Below are 17,515 nucleotides of genomic sequence, written 5' to 3'. Positions count from 1 at the left end.
ACAGTCTGGCATGAGCACCATCAATCAGTCATAGCTTCCGCTGGTGTAGAGTGGCCCTGAAGGCACCATGGAGCGATTATAATATCAGATGGCACAGTGTGGCGACACGCTGAGCCGCACCTGGCTGGCACACTTTTGGGAGGCCCACTGCTGCCAAACATGTCTCGAATGCTTTTTATAATCATCCTGAGTGGAGCAGTTGGTCTTCATCCAGCTTGAAAGTTTGAGAGAGTTCATCAACTTCTTTTTCCATCCATCCTAAAAAGAAACCAGTTCTCGTTTCTTCCTCCTTTCCTCTACCACTTTCCTCTACAGTAGTTTTGGCTTCAGCCGAAAAGACCTTCTTGGCTAATTGCATATGGAGCGGGATCACTTTACCCTGGTGCCTCCACGCTGTTCTTGTCACTGGCAGCCTCACTGTAACAATCTCCGCTCTAAAGAGGCAGGGTCAATTTCCACCCTGCTCTCGCATCTGGCTCTGTAATTTAATTGCTAATGCGTGTCCTGTTTCTGCTGTTCCGACGTCTGAGCTTTCCTTAACACGTCCCCCCCTTCTGTGTCCAGTCTTCCTCCTCCTCTTTAAATCTTTACCGTTCCTTTCACATTACGTTTCCCCTCCTTCCTCTGTTCCCTTTTCAGCCGTGTGTAATGAATAAGCTCAGTGTCGCCTAAGGTGCTTGAGTTCTCGTGGTGTGAAGTCTAATTGGTGACAGCTATGGAGGTCCTTGTGACAGGAGAACAAAGGCGCTGGGGTGTTTGATTCACTTGTGAACTGTGTAGACTGTTATTCAATTCCTGTTTAAGTATTAATACAGGCTTTACATGCCAGGGGGAGGTTGGAAGGTGCAAGTGTATGCTTGGGTGTCTCACATGTGCATGTGTGTGTGTGTGTGTGTGTAAGGCTCACACATACTCTGCTCATTTTTCCTGTGATGATCATGAGAGGAGGGGGACAGTAAAGTCTTTGGTAACCGATGACTGTCTTGTGTAACTGGAGTAATGAGGAACCAGAGGGAGCCCAGACGGAGATGCTATGAAAGCTTTTAAAAGCTTTGGATGAGACTGCAGCGACAAACACCTGATGACAATGCAGAATGGTGAGTTTGACAGCTTATCTGTAAAATGAAGTGATAGTATGTTTCATCAGTTTTCACTAATCTGGTTCTCTTTAAAATCATGTGCCGCTGTCAGCTGTTACAGTGATTAAAACTACTTCATGACCCTGTGGTAATGCTGAATGTGTCTTTAAACACATTTCAAAAGTATGAGAGATAATTGTTTCTCACCATCAAGCCGTCATTTATTTTGTGATCTAATCTATCTGTTTTATTAAAACCTGAAAAGCTTTGCTGTATTCCTGTAAATATGCAAACAGACAGAAAAATATGTTATGGGTGTATTAACTTGACGAATATAAAAGCAGTAGATTTAAAAAGATTAGTGGATTAATCTAAGGGTAAACTCGACAAAAAAGGTATAAAGCACATATTTTGATAATCAATTAAGCATGTAAGTCATTTTTCAAGTGAAAATATCAAACATTCTCTGGTTCCACGTCCTATAAATTGAGCATTTGAACTGTTCTTTGTTTAATGTGATAGTGATCCAAAACTGTTTGGGGTTTGGACTGTTGATTGCACAAAAACAAGCAATATAGAGACAATATCTTTCCAGGATGTTGTGCTGGTAATTTTACAGACAAAATGATGAATCATTTATTCAAGAAAATAATCTGAAGATGAATCTGTAGTTGTTAATTACAACTTTAAAGAAAAGAAGAAGTGAGAGATGAAATGCAACAAAAGTCCCTGACCAGAATCAAACTAGGGACATAGATACTAGCCCACCAGGATGCTGAGGACCATGCTTTTTAAGTAACAGGACTTCTGTGATGTCTCTGCATTCAGAAGCTGTAATTTCTTTAATCTTTGTATGTTTTTCTGATTTGTATTTCTGCCATCAAGTAGCCTAATCACCATCATCTCAAGAGCAGCCATGCACACGCCTGTCCTTCTCCCAGAGTGGTGGTGCTGAGCTGACAAAGAAAACAGTGAAAGAAGGATCAGCAGTCGCCATCGCCCACATGGACCAGGCTCCTCACGCCGCACCACAGTTTGAGGTGGACGTGGACCTGGGCTTCGCTCTCTTCTTCCTCTTCCTCCTGTGTTTCTTTCTGCTGGTGACGGTGGTGCGCTGTGCCCAGACTGTGGTGGATCCCTACGGCTCCATCTCCACCTCCAGCTACCAGGAGGAGCAGATCACCTGAGAGAGAGAGAGAGAGAGAGAGAGGGGGAGGGGGTGGTAGTCCTGCAGGACTCACTCTCACCGCTATATTAATACATGTTTTTAGACCATGCAGTTTTGAATGGATTTGAAGTCTACATCACAGACAGGAGACAGGCCACTTCTGAACAAAAGGGAGTCATCGTTAGGCTTGCTCACGGTAGTCACAAGACATGTATCAGGTTTTGTGTGAGTTTCTGCTATACCTTTCAAATAACCCATGGGTGGATTATTCAATGGACCTCCCAGGGGTCCAAGACGTCAAGAGGCCTGAACCAGCCAGAAAGTCAAAGAGCTCCGTCAAAAAAGCAGTGTCCTTATCACGTTTGTTTGCTCCTGATAATGATCTGAGTCTGTTAATATTAAGCCAATCTTAAGAGCAATCATATATCCATTTTTTATTACATATTTCTTATTTCTTTTTTTTAAAATATGTAATACAGCTGCATTGTGCATAGGTAGGCAATACACCTACATTCCTATATTTTGAAAAAAGTTACAAAATGTACATGTCTGTGACCACTCACTGTAAATGTAATCTGTCCAGGGAATAGGAAACAGCAGCGACTACTAAATGTGGTTCTCTGAAGAGACCTGAACCATCCTCTTCAGTAGCAGGCCTACACACATCTGTGCAGCTATCCTGCTAATCTTACAAATCCTTTGTCTGGGAGGAAATTTAACCTGCATTTGCTGTCTTGCTCATAGAAAAAAACATCAACAACAGAAATTACATTTATTATGTTTCACAATAAACTGTTTGCATGTCATGTAACCTAGATATTTGTGAGATATTATTTTTGACTGTTTATAATCCGGAGCCAGCCATCCGCTCCCTACCAGCTGGTGGCGGTATTGCGCCATGTTGGTGTTTGCTACCGCTAGAAAGCACAAGAAAAAGAAGAAGAAGAAGAAGAAACACCAATAGATGCGGAAACCCGAAGAAGAAGAAGAAGCAGCAATAGCTACGGTAAAAACAGAACAACAGAAGTCCAAAATGGAGGAAGCTGACGTGGGTGTGTTAATCTTGTGTAATTGACTTTATTAGCAGAATCTATTTTCGAATCATTTTGCATTTTTTATTTCTACATTCGTCACACAAAACCAATACAACGGTTTAACTGCGAGCTTCTCAAGTGAACCTGGTGTATTTTCTAGCTAGCGGTGTATGCTATCGTTACTAGCCTGAAAGCTAGCTTCTGCTTCTGCCACATTTCACCTTTATAATTACACAATCACACAAAACAATTCGCTTATCTGCACTGTGCTGCGAAGGACACAACATCAGGTGAGTTGCGAATGTTTTGTATCGTATTGACCAACGCAAAGTCGGAACACACCGAAGCTCCCGTAACGTTAGTTAGTAACAAATTAACGTAAATGTCTCTTATTTTACACCGTGTGATTGTGTGTTGCAGCTATTATGGAGGTGGACGAGATGGAGCTCCAAGAGTCCGACAAGAGGGTCGAAAACCAGACAAAGAGAGATGAAGAAAGAGACGATGAAGGTACAACATAAACGTTTTAATTAAAAATGAAACATGGTAGCCCTTTACCAAGTTTAACTTCAACCTTGATGTCCGAAAACGACATTATTGACAATAATTTGTCTCGTCTATGACGAAGGTGTCCTTAATTTGTAATGGAAAAGTTAAAAACAATATATCTGAGATGCAAACTGTGGTGGAAAAAAATCTTTTTAACCTCTCTGTGAGAAATAATCACGATGGAGCTTCTTAAAGTATTAAAACATATTTAATGAACAGACACTTCAATCAAAATTCAGCTGAATGGATAGAGCTCTTTCCCCACGAATGGTTCGGAGGTCTAACCACGATTAAAAAGACAAAACAGAGTATATATGCGCGTTATCTCGTCTCCTCTACCTTCACCCTCCCCCTCGCAGATGTTGTTGGCCGCTGCACCCATCAAGGCCAGGTTCCCAGCCTTTTCGTGGGAAGAGGGTTAGGGTGGTATAGGCAGGTTTAAGCGATACAAGTTATAACTAAAAGAACCATATGATAAATTTCCACAACACAAACAAGTTCTAAATTCTCATATAGAAGAAGCCGAAACCAGCAAATATTTGGCATTTTTGCTTGAGAAATGACTCACTCAATGAATCGATTATCAAGATAGTTGCCACTAATTTACAAATCAGCTCAAGTTAGAACACAGTAATTCTGCTCTAGGTTGTTTTGTTTCAGCAAGCCGCAATTTCATCAATGCTCTTTTCTTTTCAGAGAATATGTCAGATTTCCCATGCAAGTCTGTTTCCTCCACAAATGAATCTCCCAGCAAGGAGACGGAATTGAAGGACGGTCCCGACTTGCTCAATGTAAAAAGAGCCGTGGTGGTCTTGACCCGACTCCCTGACTATAAGATCAGCGCTCTGCGACCACCAACGCCTCCGCAGTTCTACAGCGAAGACGACTCCCTCAGCAGCTCTGACTCTGATATGCAGTGGGAACCAGAAGATGATTCTAGTGACGCTGAATTCTCGCTTTCACACAACAAAAAGAGAACTGGAAGACACGCTACTGCACACACAAGCAGGATGAACAACAACAACAATGTCAATGGTAATGCCCTGACCTGACCACTGTCATTTATTTAAATGTGATTTTTAGGTCATAATTATTTCCCTGAAAATTCCCATGACCACTCATTCATATTTTACCATCCCTCAAGCTCATACATTTTAATGTACACATTTTGTGTTTTTCCACAGCGCCAGAACAAGCCCCTGTAATAATATCATCGGTTTTCGCCCATTGCTCCAATGAAACCACGAAGGTCCGCCCGAACTTGCCAGAAGTAGAGGTCATAGTGGACACGGTGGTCCTGGCCAGGAAGAGAACCATGAGATGGCAACGTGGAAAAATATTGGATATGGTGACGAGGGGTAAGACTGTGCATCTTTTTGACAGGAAATTGTGCCTTATATTCAGTGTGTATCTAACACCTGAGTTTTTACTTGAGTATGTTCGACAGACTTACTGTTGGTTGAACTTAGTACAAAGGAACTTTGCTTTGTGAAGACTCTAATGTATAATTATTTGTGCTGAAATCAGTAGCTAATTTACTGGTTATTTGAATATCTTTGAGTTTTGGACTCTTCAAAATACAATTTTGAAGACATGACAATGGGGAAAATGTTGTGGGGCCTTTTAAAAACTATTTTATAAACTAAATGACAACTGACTTAAAAAAAAAAAAAAAAAAAAGGGCAGGTTAGTTGACAACACAACTAATTGTTAGTAGTGGCACCAAATTATTTTAGTTTGTTTTCTTTATACACACACATGCAGATGCAACACTGTATGTTCAGAGAGAACAGTGTTCACTTCTCTAATTAATTTGAAGCAAAGAATGAAACACTGGTGGTTTAACTCATTGATGTTTTGTTATTTGCAGAAGATGGACGGTTGAAGTACAAAGTTGGTTTTGATGAAAAGGGGAAGAGCCTGGTGTCTGGCCACCACATCGCCTTTGACGTCACACCGAAGCTGGAGCAGCTGTATGTTGGTGCTCGCGTGGTGGTCAAGTGTCAAGATAACACGTTCTTCTACCGGCCTGGTATTTTGGCAGAGCTCCCCAGCAGAAAGAACCGCTTACGGTGTGTGTTTGAATGAGTGTTTGTCCCTACATCTATGAACCACCATGTGTTTGGGGAATTTTTAGAGGAAACTAATGCCTCTCTACAGAAAATCAAAATGCTTTAGGTAAGATTTGATTTGATGAAAAACATACTTTTGTGTTTTCTAGGTTCTTGGTCTTTTTGGATTGTCACGTGGCGGTCTATGTTGGCTTGCCTTTATTCCACCTGGTGTGCAGACCGCGTAAGTTTGGCAGTTTTCGCACTCACTTTCTTTTCACACCCAAATACAACTGTCCTGTGCGTCACTGTAAATCCTCATCCCGTCCGGGGCCTTTATTTATCTCTACTGCAGAGAGAACAAGACTTTACTGACCTTTATTTATATTTCCTTGTTTTGTTTCACTCGTCCATTATTTATATGATGTCAGCTGGTGCTTTTAAGGTACCGAGGAGAGTTTTTGATCTTTAGCAGTGTTATGGTGCAGGTGCCTGTTTTGTACACATGTAATTGCTGCGTCCCGACGTGTGCGACTTACCTAACCAATCACTAGAGACCAACGTATCTGGCTGAATCCAATGGCATTTTAAATTGACACTGATACTAATTTCCCTGTGCTTTTTGTTTTTTTTTGGAAGAGAGGAGCGACGCAAAATTAAAACAAACTACAATGTCGGCGATATTGCAAAAACAAGTCCTTCATAGTACTACAGGACACGCCTACTACAGGACACGCCCCCGACACGGTCTCAGTTTGGTTAGGTTTAGGCACCGAAACCTTTAGGTGCCCAAACTACTTTTTTTTAAATATCCGTAACTCATTCGGTCTCTTCAAACTCCTCAAATTAGCTCGTCCATCCAAGTGTCATGTTTCCATCACTGCCGATCAGCGCTGGAGCTGATAAATACCTGTGACTCTACCAGAGTCCTTTGTCCCGGGAATGAATGCAGATGGTAGCCTTTCACACGGCAGACAAAAGCCCGGTGTTATTGCGTGTTAGTGTTTTGTTTTTGGTCAGTGGGAACAGGGTTTAACTTCTTTAACACTGGCCCTATTTTTAGGCCTCTGGTCGAAAATTGCATACCCATACTAAAGAGAGTGTATTTCTGCAACTACAAGGTCTATTTTAATAATTTTTTGATTGTATAATACAGGTAACACTTGGAAGATGTGCTGATATGTGTAAATATTGTGTATATGTTACTGGTTAATAACATATTTTCACATATGGCACAGCTCAAATTGAAAAAGTTGCAGTTTCGCCTGAAAAAAAGCACTTGTGTCTAAAATATTACTTGAAATAAGGCCTAAAAATGTTAATGGCATAGCCAAAGTCATAGCACAACAGGTTTTACAGTCTCTAAACTGATTTGACTTTGATTGAGTAAAGCAGGCCAGCATAAACCAAGCAACGGCATGCAAAATTCTCATTTTTGGAAGCAGCAGTTGCATTGCCGTATTCTAATTGTATATACTATATAACTAAATATTAACTATATATTCACTTTTCTTATCACTGAGTGTTCAATAATCCTAATAAATCAGTTTGATACCATTTTGAATAATTTTGAGCAGTTATGATGTGTCATATCTGTCATTCATAACAATAACTGGCTCATAATGTGTGTCTATGTGACACTGGTAAGGCCTGTGATCGGCCGATTTACAAGTGTGAGACCATTTTAGATGTGGGATAGTCCAACGGGAGCCATGCGGGGGTGTTTGAGAATCTCCGTTTCTCTTTACTGACTAAAAATCGCAAAATGCAGGGCAAACCCCCCTCTCTACATGGATTGGTCCACCTCACAGAATCGGCTGCCATTCATTCCGCCCGCGCATTGATACCAGTCACAGTCATGCAACATAGGATGGAGGACACATGAGCGTCGAAATCAGTTGGAATAAATCCATTTTACATCGCCAAAACCGTCAAAACGTAAGTTTTTTTTTTTTACCCAATTTATTTTCTCGTGACCAGTGGCTGATGTTGGCATGTATACCCATAACCTTTGAACGGTTTGAAAGAGTAATTTCGACGCCGCTGCTCGTTTCCGGGTCGAATCACGAGCCTGCTAGATGTGCTCATCCGCCATGTGCGATCCGTGCTTCGTGATGAGAGATCATACAAAGAGCACAGTTCGTCGATTTTTGGCCAAAATTGTGGCAAATCTTCTAGATATCTTCCAGATATGATCTTAGTTCATGTATAATTGTGTTTTGCAGTGTGTAAAATGGCTCCCATGGTTGTTTCGCCCAGAATGTCTTTGTTACACAGGTATTATTTATTTATTTTTTTATTATTTTATTCCTTTCGCAAAAGTGAATTGTACACATGTACACCACCCCCCCCCCCCCCGCCCCCCTCTAGCCCCCTTTAAAGGGGGCTCTCGTGTTCAAGATGAGTTTCAGACTCTTTCTTTCTTTGTTTTTTTTTGACAGTGGAAAATGTGGTTGACGACATTCCAGAATGTCCCCACAAGTCTTTCATGACGCAGTACCTGAAGGACTGGCCGTACCCACATCTAACCCAGTACAGGCCTGGACAGAGCCTCAATGTCGAGTTCAGTGGAGTCCAGCAGAGGTGTGAGGTGCAACTGGTCGACAGCAGCTTGATGCAGGTTCTTTTTCAGGTCGGTATCGTATAGCACTGCTGTTGTTTAAACTACTGATGTTATATTTGTTTAAATTTCTGTAGTAAAATGTAGTTTTTTTTTGTCACTCTCAGGATACTCAACACAAGGAGTGGATCCATCGAGGCTCCATGCGACTTGAACACATGGCAAGATTTTTGGAAATGAAAGCAGAAGAGCACAGAAATGATTCTGACTAAATGCCCACCGACAGAAATCATGATACACGATAATGTGGCTAACACATTTATAGAAAAAAAGAAATGAATTTCCCGTAATATCCATCATTATGCTGAAGGAATGTGCCATTGTTTTTTGTTTTTTTGTTTTTTTTAGGCATCATTAGCTGATCTGTTACAGCCCAAAGTAAGATTTGTAAATTATGAGGTGACTGACTCAAGAACGACATATATTCCAGTGCTTTGTTTTCTATCGTTAATACTTTCATTTGTTGTACATATGTCAAGATGTAGCTACTTGGTGGATTGTTGCGCTTCTAAGTAAAGTTGTCCACCATTAAAACATAGTGAACAAGTTTGTCCAGAAATGTAAATGTATCTTAAGAACAGTTAAAGGTAAGTAATATTTAAGGGAAACTATCCATCATCGTCCTCCTACACGTTTGATACACAGGAGATGTTGCAAGCTAGACGACGTCAGATCCTACAAACTGCACCTTTAAGTTCAAACAAGCAATTTAGCATGTCGCAGACAAGAATATTAGCTTCCTATTTTAGTGTTTATTTCGCTTTTTCACAGTGTGACACTCCCAGATTGATGATTTAAATAATGCATTTAATGCAGACTTTGTATCGGTCAAATATTTGTAGTGATATTTGTTTTGTAGATGTTGATGAGTTCCGGGAAGCTGGAAATATTTTTGCATAAAATTCTTCAGTTGTATAATTTTATTTGAGTATGTCACAACACATACAATTCATTAAGATGACATATTTATCCAAAACGACTTACAATTGGTGCGTTCGACCGTGTGGGTACTACAACAAAAATGTGCAAAAAAAATATTCAGGTATATCAACTTCATCAAATATGCTAAACTGCTCCATTTATTTAAAATGTTCTGGGTGATGGTGCACAGTGAGCAGATGTGTTTTCAGTCTGCGATGGAGAGGTGGAGCTTGTTCCATCATTGTGGAGCCAACACAGCAAAACGTTTTGAGCTTTTTCATCTGCATTTTCTTTTTTTAACCGTTTAGTTCTGGGCCCCGTTCTTAATACGTAAATAACCGTGTTCCAGTTTAGAATGTTGACAATTTGGCTTGAGTCTATTTTTTTTTTTTTTTAAGCTGTTATAATCTATATCAGGGACACGTTCTCTTAAGGCTCAATAATGACCCAGACGGTCTACTGTGAAGCATTCATGAATGGATTTTTACATACAAATGGCTTACCTTGTTAGATTCATAAATAAAGACTACTCATGTAATGATAGATTAGAATGTGCAGGTTATTGTAAACCCACCATCTGTAATTATCACAATTACGATGTCATGTCACTTTACCCATACTTACACATGATACAACTAAGTAGGAATAAATACAAGTTTGTAAGCAACAAACACAAATTTGACAACTTTTTTATAGACCATATCAAATTTTCTGATTAGACTGCTGAACTCACTTTTCTGAAAATTCTTTATGCTTTTAATCTGGATTTATTTTCATATCAGGCTTATGATTCACACCTCGTGCACCAACATCACTCAGACATGAAAGCGGGAGCACAATGTAGAACATGATTACACCTGAACTGATGCAGGAACACATAAAATGAGATTATGAATGAATCTATTGCCTCAGTGTAGTTGTGGTTACCTCATGAAAAAACACCTGGGCCTCACAGAAGAGCTGTAATGATGCACTACATACACATTAGATGAGCAAATACATATCAGGAGCGGAGAGGACACATTTATTGAAGCCCACTGTCTTAAACAAATTAATATTTATAAACAATAACAAATATTTACCTGTTGAAGTGACAGTAAACTGAGTGAGACAAGATCATTTTTAATGTTCAGTTCTGACACTGTGTTAAGAGAGGTGTGATAAGTTGTGGAAAGTAACGTATATTTACTAGAATACTGTTCTTAATTACAATTTTGAGGTATTAGTTATTATTCCACTATATTTAAGATGGACATATTGTACCTTTTACTCTCCAACATTTATTTCAGAGTTAATAGTTTCCAGATTAAGGATTTACTTACAAAACATACATTTCTAAAATATGATTTTGATATGATGAGCGTTGTTTTACATTGAACTACCCAAGAGTACATAAAGCATTTAATTAACTTCAACCAGCTAACAACCAATATATTGATGCATCTATTATAATGATCCAATACTATAATAGTATAGCATAAAAATGTTATATGCATATTGAGTCTTTTTACTTTTGATACTTAAACTGGCTAAGTGTTGCCATTCTATATTTTTACGCAAGCAACATTTTCAATGCAGCAATTATACCTGTGGTAGAGTACGCCTTTCTCTACATTGTGGGATTGCTTTTTTTAAATTATTTGACTTCAGTTCTTTTGATCCCTGGTTTTGATTTATTTTGAATAAAGTGAGAAAAAAAGCCATGTCGAAAGCCTTGTCTTTCCTCTGGGGGCAGCAGTGAGCTAACGGACTGCTGCAGCAGCACGAGACGAGGAAGACACCGCTCTCCAAAACCTATGTAACGCTGTTCATGCTACACAGGTATGGTTTTGTAAACATTTTGTTTACTTTTACAAGAAAAACCCATCAGCAGTCTGTCTAACCGTAGTCATGTAACGTTAACGTAGACTATTCCTGTGGACATCTGTGCGTTAAAACTGATAGTATAGCTGATAGTATAGCTGAGAGTATAGCTGAGAGTATAGCTGAGAGTATAGCTGAGAGTATAGCTGAGAGTATGTCCTGAATTGTTTATTATAAATGCCATCTGAAATACAGGCCCGTGGAAATTAGATTTAAGTTATGGGCTGATGTTTTTGTTGCCCCATGTCTACATGAGACAGTGAGTCGGAATTTCGAGATAACAGGATCTTTATTTGTTCTCACAGTGGCGGGAATGGGCTTCCATAGGTCCCTCTGTCGTCACACATTCACAAACATGACATTAGAGATTTTCAGGCTGCATCTCATATCAACTGTGGCTAATATGATTCTAAGTGAGCACTTGCATCACAGAAGACATTTTAGAAATATATACATATTTTTGCATTCATATATATCTAAAGTTACATTTTGGGTTGGGCTGATCTTTAACAACTGGTTACCTTGAGCTTATCTTAGAAAACATCAGACCATATTTATCAATGTTTTCTGTTCCTCTCAAGGCTACCGCCCTATTAACCACCTTACGACGCATTATGACGAAGAAATACTTTTTAAAAGTGGCAATGTGTTAAACTTTGTCCAGAAACATAAGCTGCTCATGTGGATAATGGCATGTGAGCTGGTGATGTCACTCTACAGGTGTGCCCGGAGCCCTAACTGTCATGGCAAATACCGGAAGATTTATTATTCAAATTTGAGTGTTTAGTTTGGCAACGTGCATCATGAGCAACAGAATGTCCTTTTGTAAGAAGAATTTAGGAACGACAACCCCCCCTGCTGTACACTGTACCATTGGCACATGATTTCACACGTTGTGTGTTGCAGTGATCATGGAGGGGGATGAGATTGAGATGAGCACAGAGGAGCTCCAAATGTGGATCAGAGAGAAGGTGAAGAAGAACAACCTGATGTCCTCAGGTGTGCAGGAGAAATGCAACCTGCTGCAGTCTCTGCTGGACAGGAGGGAGAAACAGTCCGACCACCTCCAGAGGCTCTACCAGTGAGTGTTTGATCTACTCTATGCTCTTGTTTCCACCTCTTGTATCGGCCCTTTGGACGATAATCAACCATTGTGTCCTGTGTGGTTATCCCTGTGGATAACGACTTCTCGTGTGTTACCACAACTGTCTGTGTGTTGCTTGCTCTCAGTGTAGAGTCGTCTGCTGTCGTTCTGATTTAGATTGCTGGATATAGCAAACTGAAAGGAAAGAACTTCTGATCAGACAATTGCAGCACTAACTAAACGAAAAACACCTCAAACTCTTAAGAGTCAACATGGGACTGATAAACAGGAGAAACGACTACACCCTGGAATATAAATGCAGCAAATCTGGCTATCCTGAAGAAGACACAAACCGTTTTCTTAACATTACTTAACTGTGTTCTTATAATCAAAGACCCAATAGTCCAGACTGTTGTAATACACCCTGCTTTCAAATTCATCTATCCATTCTAGCTAGGCCTAACCAAGTCATCAAATGTGTGTTTTAAAGAAGAATATATTTGTCTTAAAATGTCAACTTGATTTCTTTTATTTACTTATTGGTCCCTTCTGTATGAAGTACAGGGTTCCTCTATGTTCTTCGCTTGGTACATGTTGTCTTTGTCGTTGGTGTCTTTCAGGTCTGTGTCAGCATGTGAAGCGATGGTGAAGAAACAATACTCTTTGCTGGGGTGGGAATACAGAGACACTGATTCTGATGATGACGATAATACAACAGGCTGCGGTAAGAAAACACCTACTCTTTGTACGTCTGTGTTTGCTATTGCAAACTGGTTTATCCTACTTTGTTTGTTTGACCTGTTCTTTCTTTTTCCTTTGTAGGAAATGCTGTTCCCAGCCCTCCAGCTACTAATGGCCTAACTTCTCTGTTACCAAAGCTCCATGGAGAGAAGGGCAAAAATAGCTCTATCAGTCTAAAGAGAGAACCAGTTGTGGTCTTGACCAGGCTTTCTACACATGAGATCCAATCTATTTATCCTCGGACGCCTGAGAATCACGACAGTGAAGAAGAATCCTCAAACTATTCGGATTGTGATATGCAGTGGGAACCAGACGATGAATCAAGTGATTCCGATTTTAGTTACTCAAGTAAAAAGACTGTGCCCAACAAGAGGATAAAAATAGATCAAAAGAATATAAAGCGTGCTAAGAGTCGTGCAACGCCCAAAGCTGAAACAAATACTAGAGCCAAAAGCAACGTAACTAAAACGTCAACACCCCATGCCAGTACAAACAGCAATGCTAATAGCAATGCTAATAGCAATGTGAAGAGCAACGTAACGAAAACATCAACACCACAAGCAACCACTAACGGTAATGGTCACAAAAACATGAACACCCCTACTACTCTAGAAACAACAGACATTTATTTAACTTATTTTAATCAATGTTGATATTAACATATTGTATTTATTTTTCAATGACCGGAGTAGGGCCCGTGAACATAACAACTGCTCTTTCCCAAACCTCTGACGAAGCTACCAAGACCCCTCCTAGAGTGCCACTAGGAGAGCTCAAAGTGGACATGTGTATTCTGGCCAGAAGGAGGGCCATGAGCTGGCAGCAGGGGAAAATCCTAGCCAAAGTTACAAAGGGTAAGAAAAGAAGAAAAAAAAGATCTGTTCTGCACAATACAGAATACAATGCAACATTCGTTGTCCACGTGACAGGTTGTCCGATAAAGGGATGTATTATGCAGTTGTGCCTCAGCTAGCAAAAAACAGGTTTGTCGAAATAGTCACCTGTGTATACACAACAAATGTTCATCTGTGGAATCGGTTAAATATAGTTCATACTAGCTAGCTATCCAGTTCCATGTTTCCGTGCACATCTAAACATACATGTAACTAAGATAAGATACCAAAGTACATTTGTCTTGGACACGTACAGCATCTGCTGTTTAGAAAATAAAAAAAACATAGCGCACACCTACTGTTCATACACAGACTGCCACCAACCAACAAATTGCACACTGCCTGTCATACGACACACCACTAGTCATCATAAGAGAGTGCATTATACTGTGCAGTCTAACTGCAGCCTAACTAAAAATATTGCTAAATATATCGGCATGCCCAACTTTGGCTCGTTGAGTAAAAAGGATTCTAGCATAGCAAACTGATTGTACTACATTTATAGGATTAAATGTGTATAATACGGTATCTTTGTTTGAAAGTACTTTCATGTGTAACCTGTGACTGAGGTCAAGTCCACACTAGTACGAATACATCTGTAAAACGCATATTTTTATGCATCTGCGAACCTCTGGTTTTCCGTCCCTCCGGTCCATTATTGTGAATGCAATATCTCAGGAAAAACCGGGGCAAATTTGGCAGAAACGTCCACCTGGAATTTGCCGGTAAAAGGTCACTGTGAGCTCACAAAACATGTTTTTGGCCATAACTCAAAGAACTCAAATGCTAATCATGGCAATTTCACACATATGACAAATAGGATAAAAATGATGACGTGATGGCATTTTAGACAGACATGGATGTAAACTGCAACGTGATTGGTTGGGGGAGGCATACAACTGCGAGGCTGTAATTCTAGCTTCCCTTTGTTTTTGGCCATCTATTTACACTGAGCTGTTTGTTCACCCCAAAAATAGACTGTGGGGGCAATGGCTGCACCACACAGTATCATTAATTGGCCGTCCTTTGCCCCTGTCCCGAACCAGTCAATCTGCCTCAGAACATACGAACACTGTAGACGGCAACCCTGTATAAAATGAGTTAAAACTCCCAGCGTAGATGTAAAACTTGAACTAAACGCTGTTCTATTGGGATGTGTTTGTAGGCCCGTAATGCACAGCCCTTTAATCAACTGAATTACAAAGTTCTCAAGTGTCGGCCAAGTTTAAAACATCACTTATCTTTTGCAGAGGGCTTCCGTAACACAACAAAGATGAGGAATTGGCTCATAAAATGTACCCACCACAAAATACAGGTGCAGAGATATGACTTATTTTAAAAAGGGCTTTGCTTATTAGAAGTGTTTTTTTTTTTTTTTTGCAGAAGATGGTAAGTTGAAATACAAGATCCATTTTAAGGACAAGGGGAAGAGCCTAGTCTCTGGTCACCACATCGCCTTTGACTACATGCCAAAGGTGGATCAGCTGTTTGTCGGTGCTCGTGTGGTGATCAAGTTTCCAGCAGAAGACGAGTGCCGGTATAGCCCCGGTATCCTGGGAGAGCTCCCCGGCAGAAGAAACTGCATGAGGTTCGTGTGTGTAATGGAGAACCGTTTAAGACAAAGTCAGTTTAAAATGTGGATGAAGTCACAGTCTCCTAGATAAAATGCAGTTACGTTTGTCCAAGTAGGTTTTGGTGTAAAAAGAAAAAGAAACATGTTTTTATTTTCCAGGTTCCTGGTCTTTATTGATGATCACAAGCCGGTCTATGTTAGCTTACCTTTACTTCGCCTGGTGAGCCGACCATGTAAGTGTGGGTGTTTTATTCACAGACAATGACTGTTTGGAAGATTTATTACAGGCACAAGATCGTCTGATCTGAAAGTTACATACATTTGGTCAAGTTTGAAAGCTGTTTGTTCTGCTCTACTCTGGTCTAGAACATCAGTTTGTGTCTGTTCTATTCAAATGTTCCAGTAAGCCATGACAGTGTGACAATGAGACGGCTTGTACAGCCCGGCTATGATCGAAATGATAAACTATGGACAGGTTTTAGACAGGTGACCCTGAATGGAATCAGAGCTCAAAATACTTGCACCTGTCAAACAGTTGTCCACTGTAAGTACTATTATACCGCCAGTAAGCAGAGTGACAGACATTTTTGACTTTTCCCTGTGACAGTGCAGGACCCTTGGGACGATATTCCAGATGGCTTCCACAAGAATTTCATCCAGGGGTATATGAAGGTCTGGCCTTACCCGCCCAAGACCCAGTACAGGGTTGGACAGACAGTTAATGTAGAACTTAATGGAGTCATGCAGAAGTGTGAGGTGCATATGGTCGACTGCAGCTTGATACAGGTCGTTGTTTCGGTCAGTATACGAAGAAAATCATTCTTTAAACTCTTTCCAACTGGATTCTTGGTGAATTTTTCCCTGTTATAGTTATTAAGACTGCGTGACTCATAATAGTGTGTGTGTGTGTCATCAATCTTAGACAGATCAACATAAGCTGATGATCTACCGAGGGTCCACATGCTTGGAACACATGATTAATACCAGGGGGTCTTTGGAGTTGAAAAAGGACCAAGACCAGAAGAAAAAATCTCCAAGTTGATGGTAAATTAAATTCTAACAGTATACATTTTGTTATTTAAGTTACTCCATACAATCGTATTTACCGCTTCTATATTTCTCTGTCTTGTAGACTTCAGAGTCATCACAGTCGGCACACTGATGGGACCGTGAATGTGTTCAAGAGAAGTGGATGCTCTGTTCCAAGATGGTGTCCCATGCATTCAGTGAAAGTTGCTCACCAAGAATACAGCTTGAGTTGTCCTCTGGCCAAGCCCGGTTGAGAGCATTTTTATTTTAGCTTTAGTATTTACATCGAAGGTCTCCTCTTAGCCAATATGGCTGTTTTTGTAACTCCAGAGGGGCTAGTATTATTACTCATCTGACTCGTTGCCACCTGCCACGGTCAATGCCCGTTCCTGAGCAGCGCAAAGAGAATGCATTGTTTTTTTATAAGTGTATTTGTATTGTTGCGTTTGTGTCTTAAATAAAAATGAATTGTTTAATTTTCACCAAAGTTTATTGCATCTTTTAACTAACAAAAACATCTACTTCAGATGTGTGCTACATGAGCATAAAAATGCAAACCATGGAAGAAATAATTAGATGAAATGTTGGACATGATGAAAACAAAATCATGGCAAATTATAAAAAAAACAGTCCAAATGATTGAATAAGTCAACTATAAGTTAGTAAAATTGTGAGATAAGTAAAAAATAATGAAATAATTTAATGTGCCCAACTTAACAGTATAGACTTAGTCAAACTTATGATATTTCTATTCAAATTTATTTGATGAACAACTCTGATTTAAGAACAAATTGTACGGAAGCAAGTTAAAATTCAAATTCTGACTAAATTATACAATAGAATACAAGTAACGTTAATGACAGAGTCTGGCTAAATATATCAGTCACATTTCACATTACTCAAAACTTTG

At 39.9% G+C, this 17,515-nt stretch overlaps 2 protein-coding genes across 8 annotated transcripts; both read left to right on the top strand.

The window, feature by feature from the left end:
- Nucleotides 1-3,103: 3,103 nt before the first annotated feature.
- Nucleotides 3,104-9,965, top strand: LOC142965510 (histone-lysine N-methyltransferase SETDB1-B-like). 6 transcript variants are annotated; one of them, XR_012957682.1, is made up of 9 exons: nucleotides 3,156-3,299; nucleotides 3,702-3,791; nucleotides 4,527-4,865; nucleotides 5,015-5,188; nucleotides 5,701-5,902; nucleotides 6,052-6,125; nucleotides 7,653-7,819; nucleotides 8,107-8,158; nucleotides 8,323-8,411. XR_012957682.1 is itself a non-coding variant. In XM_076106481.1 (8 exons), the coding sequence occupies exons 2-8, from the start codon at nucleotides 3,707-3,709 to the stop codon at nucleotides 8,711-8,713; spliced, it is 1,170 nt and encodes a 389-aa protein (XP_075962596.1). In that variant the 5' UTR covers nucleotides 3,104-3,253; nucleotides 3,702-3,706; the 3' UTR covers nucleotides 8,714-9,965. The 6 variants fall into 6 exon arrangements, 4 of the variants coding, with proteins under 4 accessions (XP_075962596.1, XP_075962595.1, XP_075962599.1 ...); XM_076106481.1 differs by lacking the exons at nucleotides 7,653-7,819; nucleotides 8,107-8,158 and adding an exon at nucleotides 8,609-9,965 and having other exon boundaries at nucleotides 3,104-3,253; nucleotides 8,323-8,513; XR_012957683.1 differs by lacking the exon at nucleotides 8,107-8,158 and having other exon boundaries at nucleotides 8,323-8,461.
- Nucleotides 9,966-10,108: 143 nt separating this feature from the next.
- LOC142965509 (uncharacterized) lies at nucleotides 10,109-17,086 on the top strand. 2 transcript variants are annotated; one of them, XM_076106479.1, is made up of 10 exons: nucleotides 10,109-11,243; nucleotides 12,192-12,366; nucleotides 12,990-13,093; nucleotides 13,192-13,683; nucleotides 13,848-13,964; nucleotides 15,387-15,591; nucleotides 15,736-15,809; nucleotides 16,184-16,374; nucleotides 16,499-16,620; nucleotides 16,709-17,086. In XM_076106479.1, the coding sequence occupies exons 2-9, from the start codon at nucleotides 12,197-12,199 to the stop codon at nucleotides 16,616-16,618; spliced, it is 1,473 nt and encodes a 490-aa protein (XP_075962594.1). In that variant the 5' UTR covers nucleotides 10,109-11,243; nucleotides 12,192-12,196; the 3' UTR covers nucleotides 16,619-16,620; nucleotides 16,709-17,086. The 2 variants fall into 2 exon arrangements, with proteins under 2 accessions (XP_075962594.1, XP_075962593.1); XM_076106478.1 differs by having other exon boundaries at nucleotides 13,803-13,964.
- The last annotated feature ends 429 nt before the right edge of the window (nucleotides 17,087-17,515 follow it).

The sequence above is a fragment of the Anarhichas minor genome, unplaced genomic scaffold (genome assembly GCF_050575085.1).
Source record: "Anarhichas minor isolate MPS153535 unplaced genomic scaffold, ASM5057508v1 ptg000033l, whole genome shotgun sequence".
In the NCBI taxonomy this organism is placed as follows: Eukaryota; Metazoa; Chordata; class Actinopteri; order Perciformes; family Anarhichadidae; genus Anarhichas; species Anarhichas minor.
Note: the sequence above shows the minus strand (reverse complement) of the source record. Positions and strands in the feature narration are given on the sequence as shown.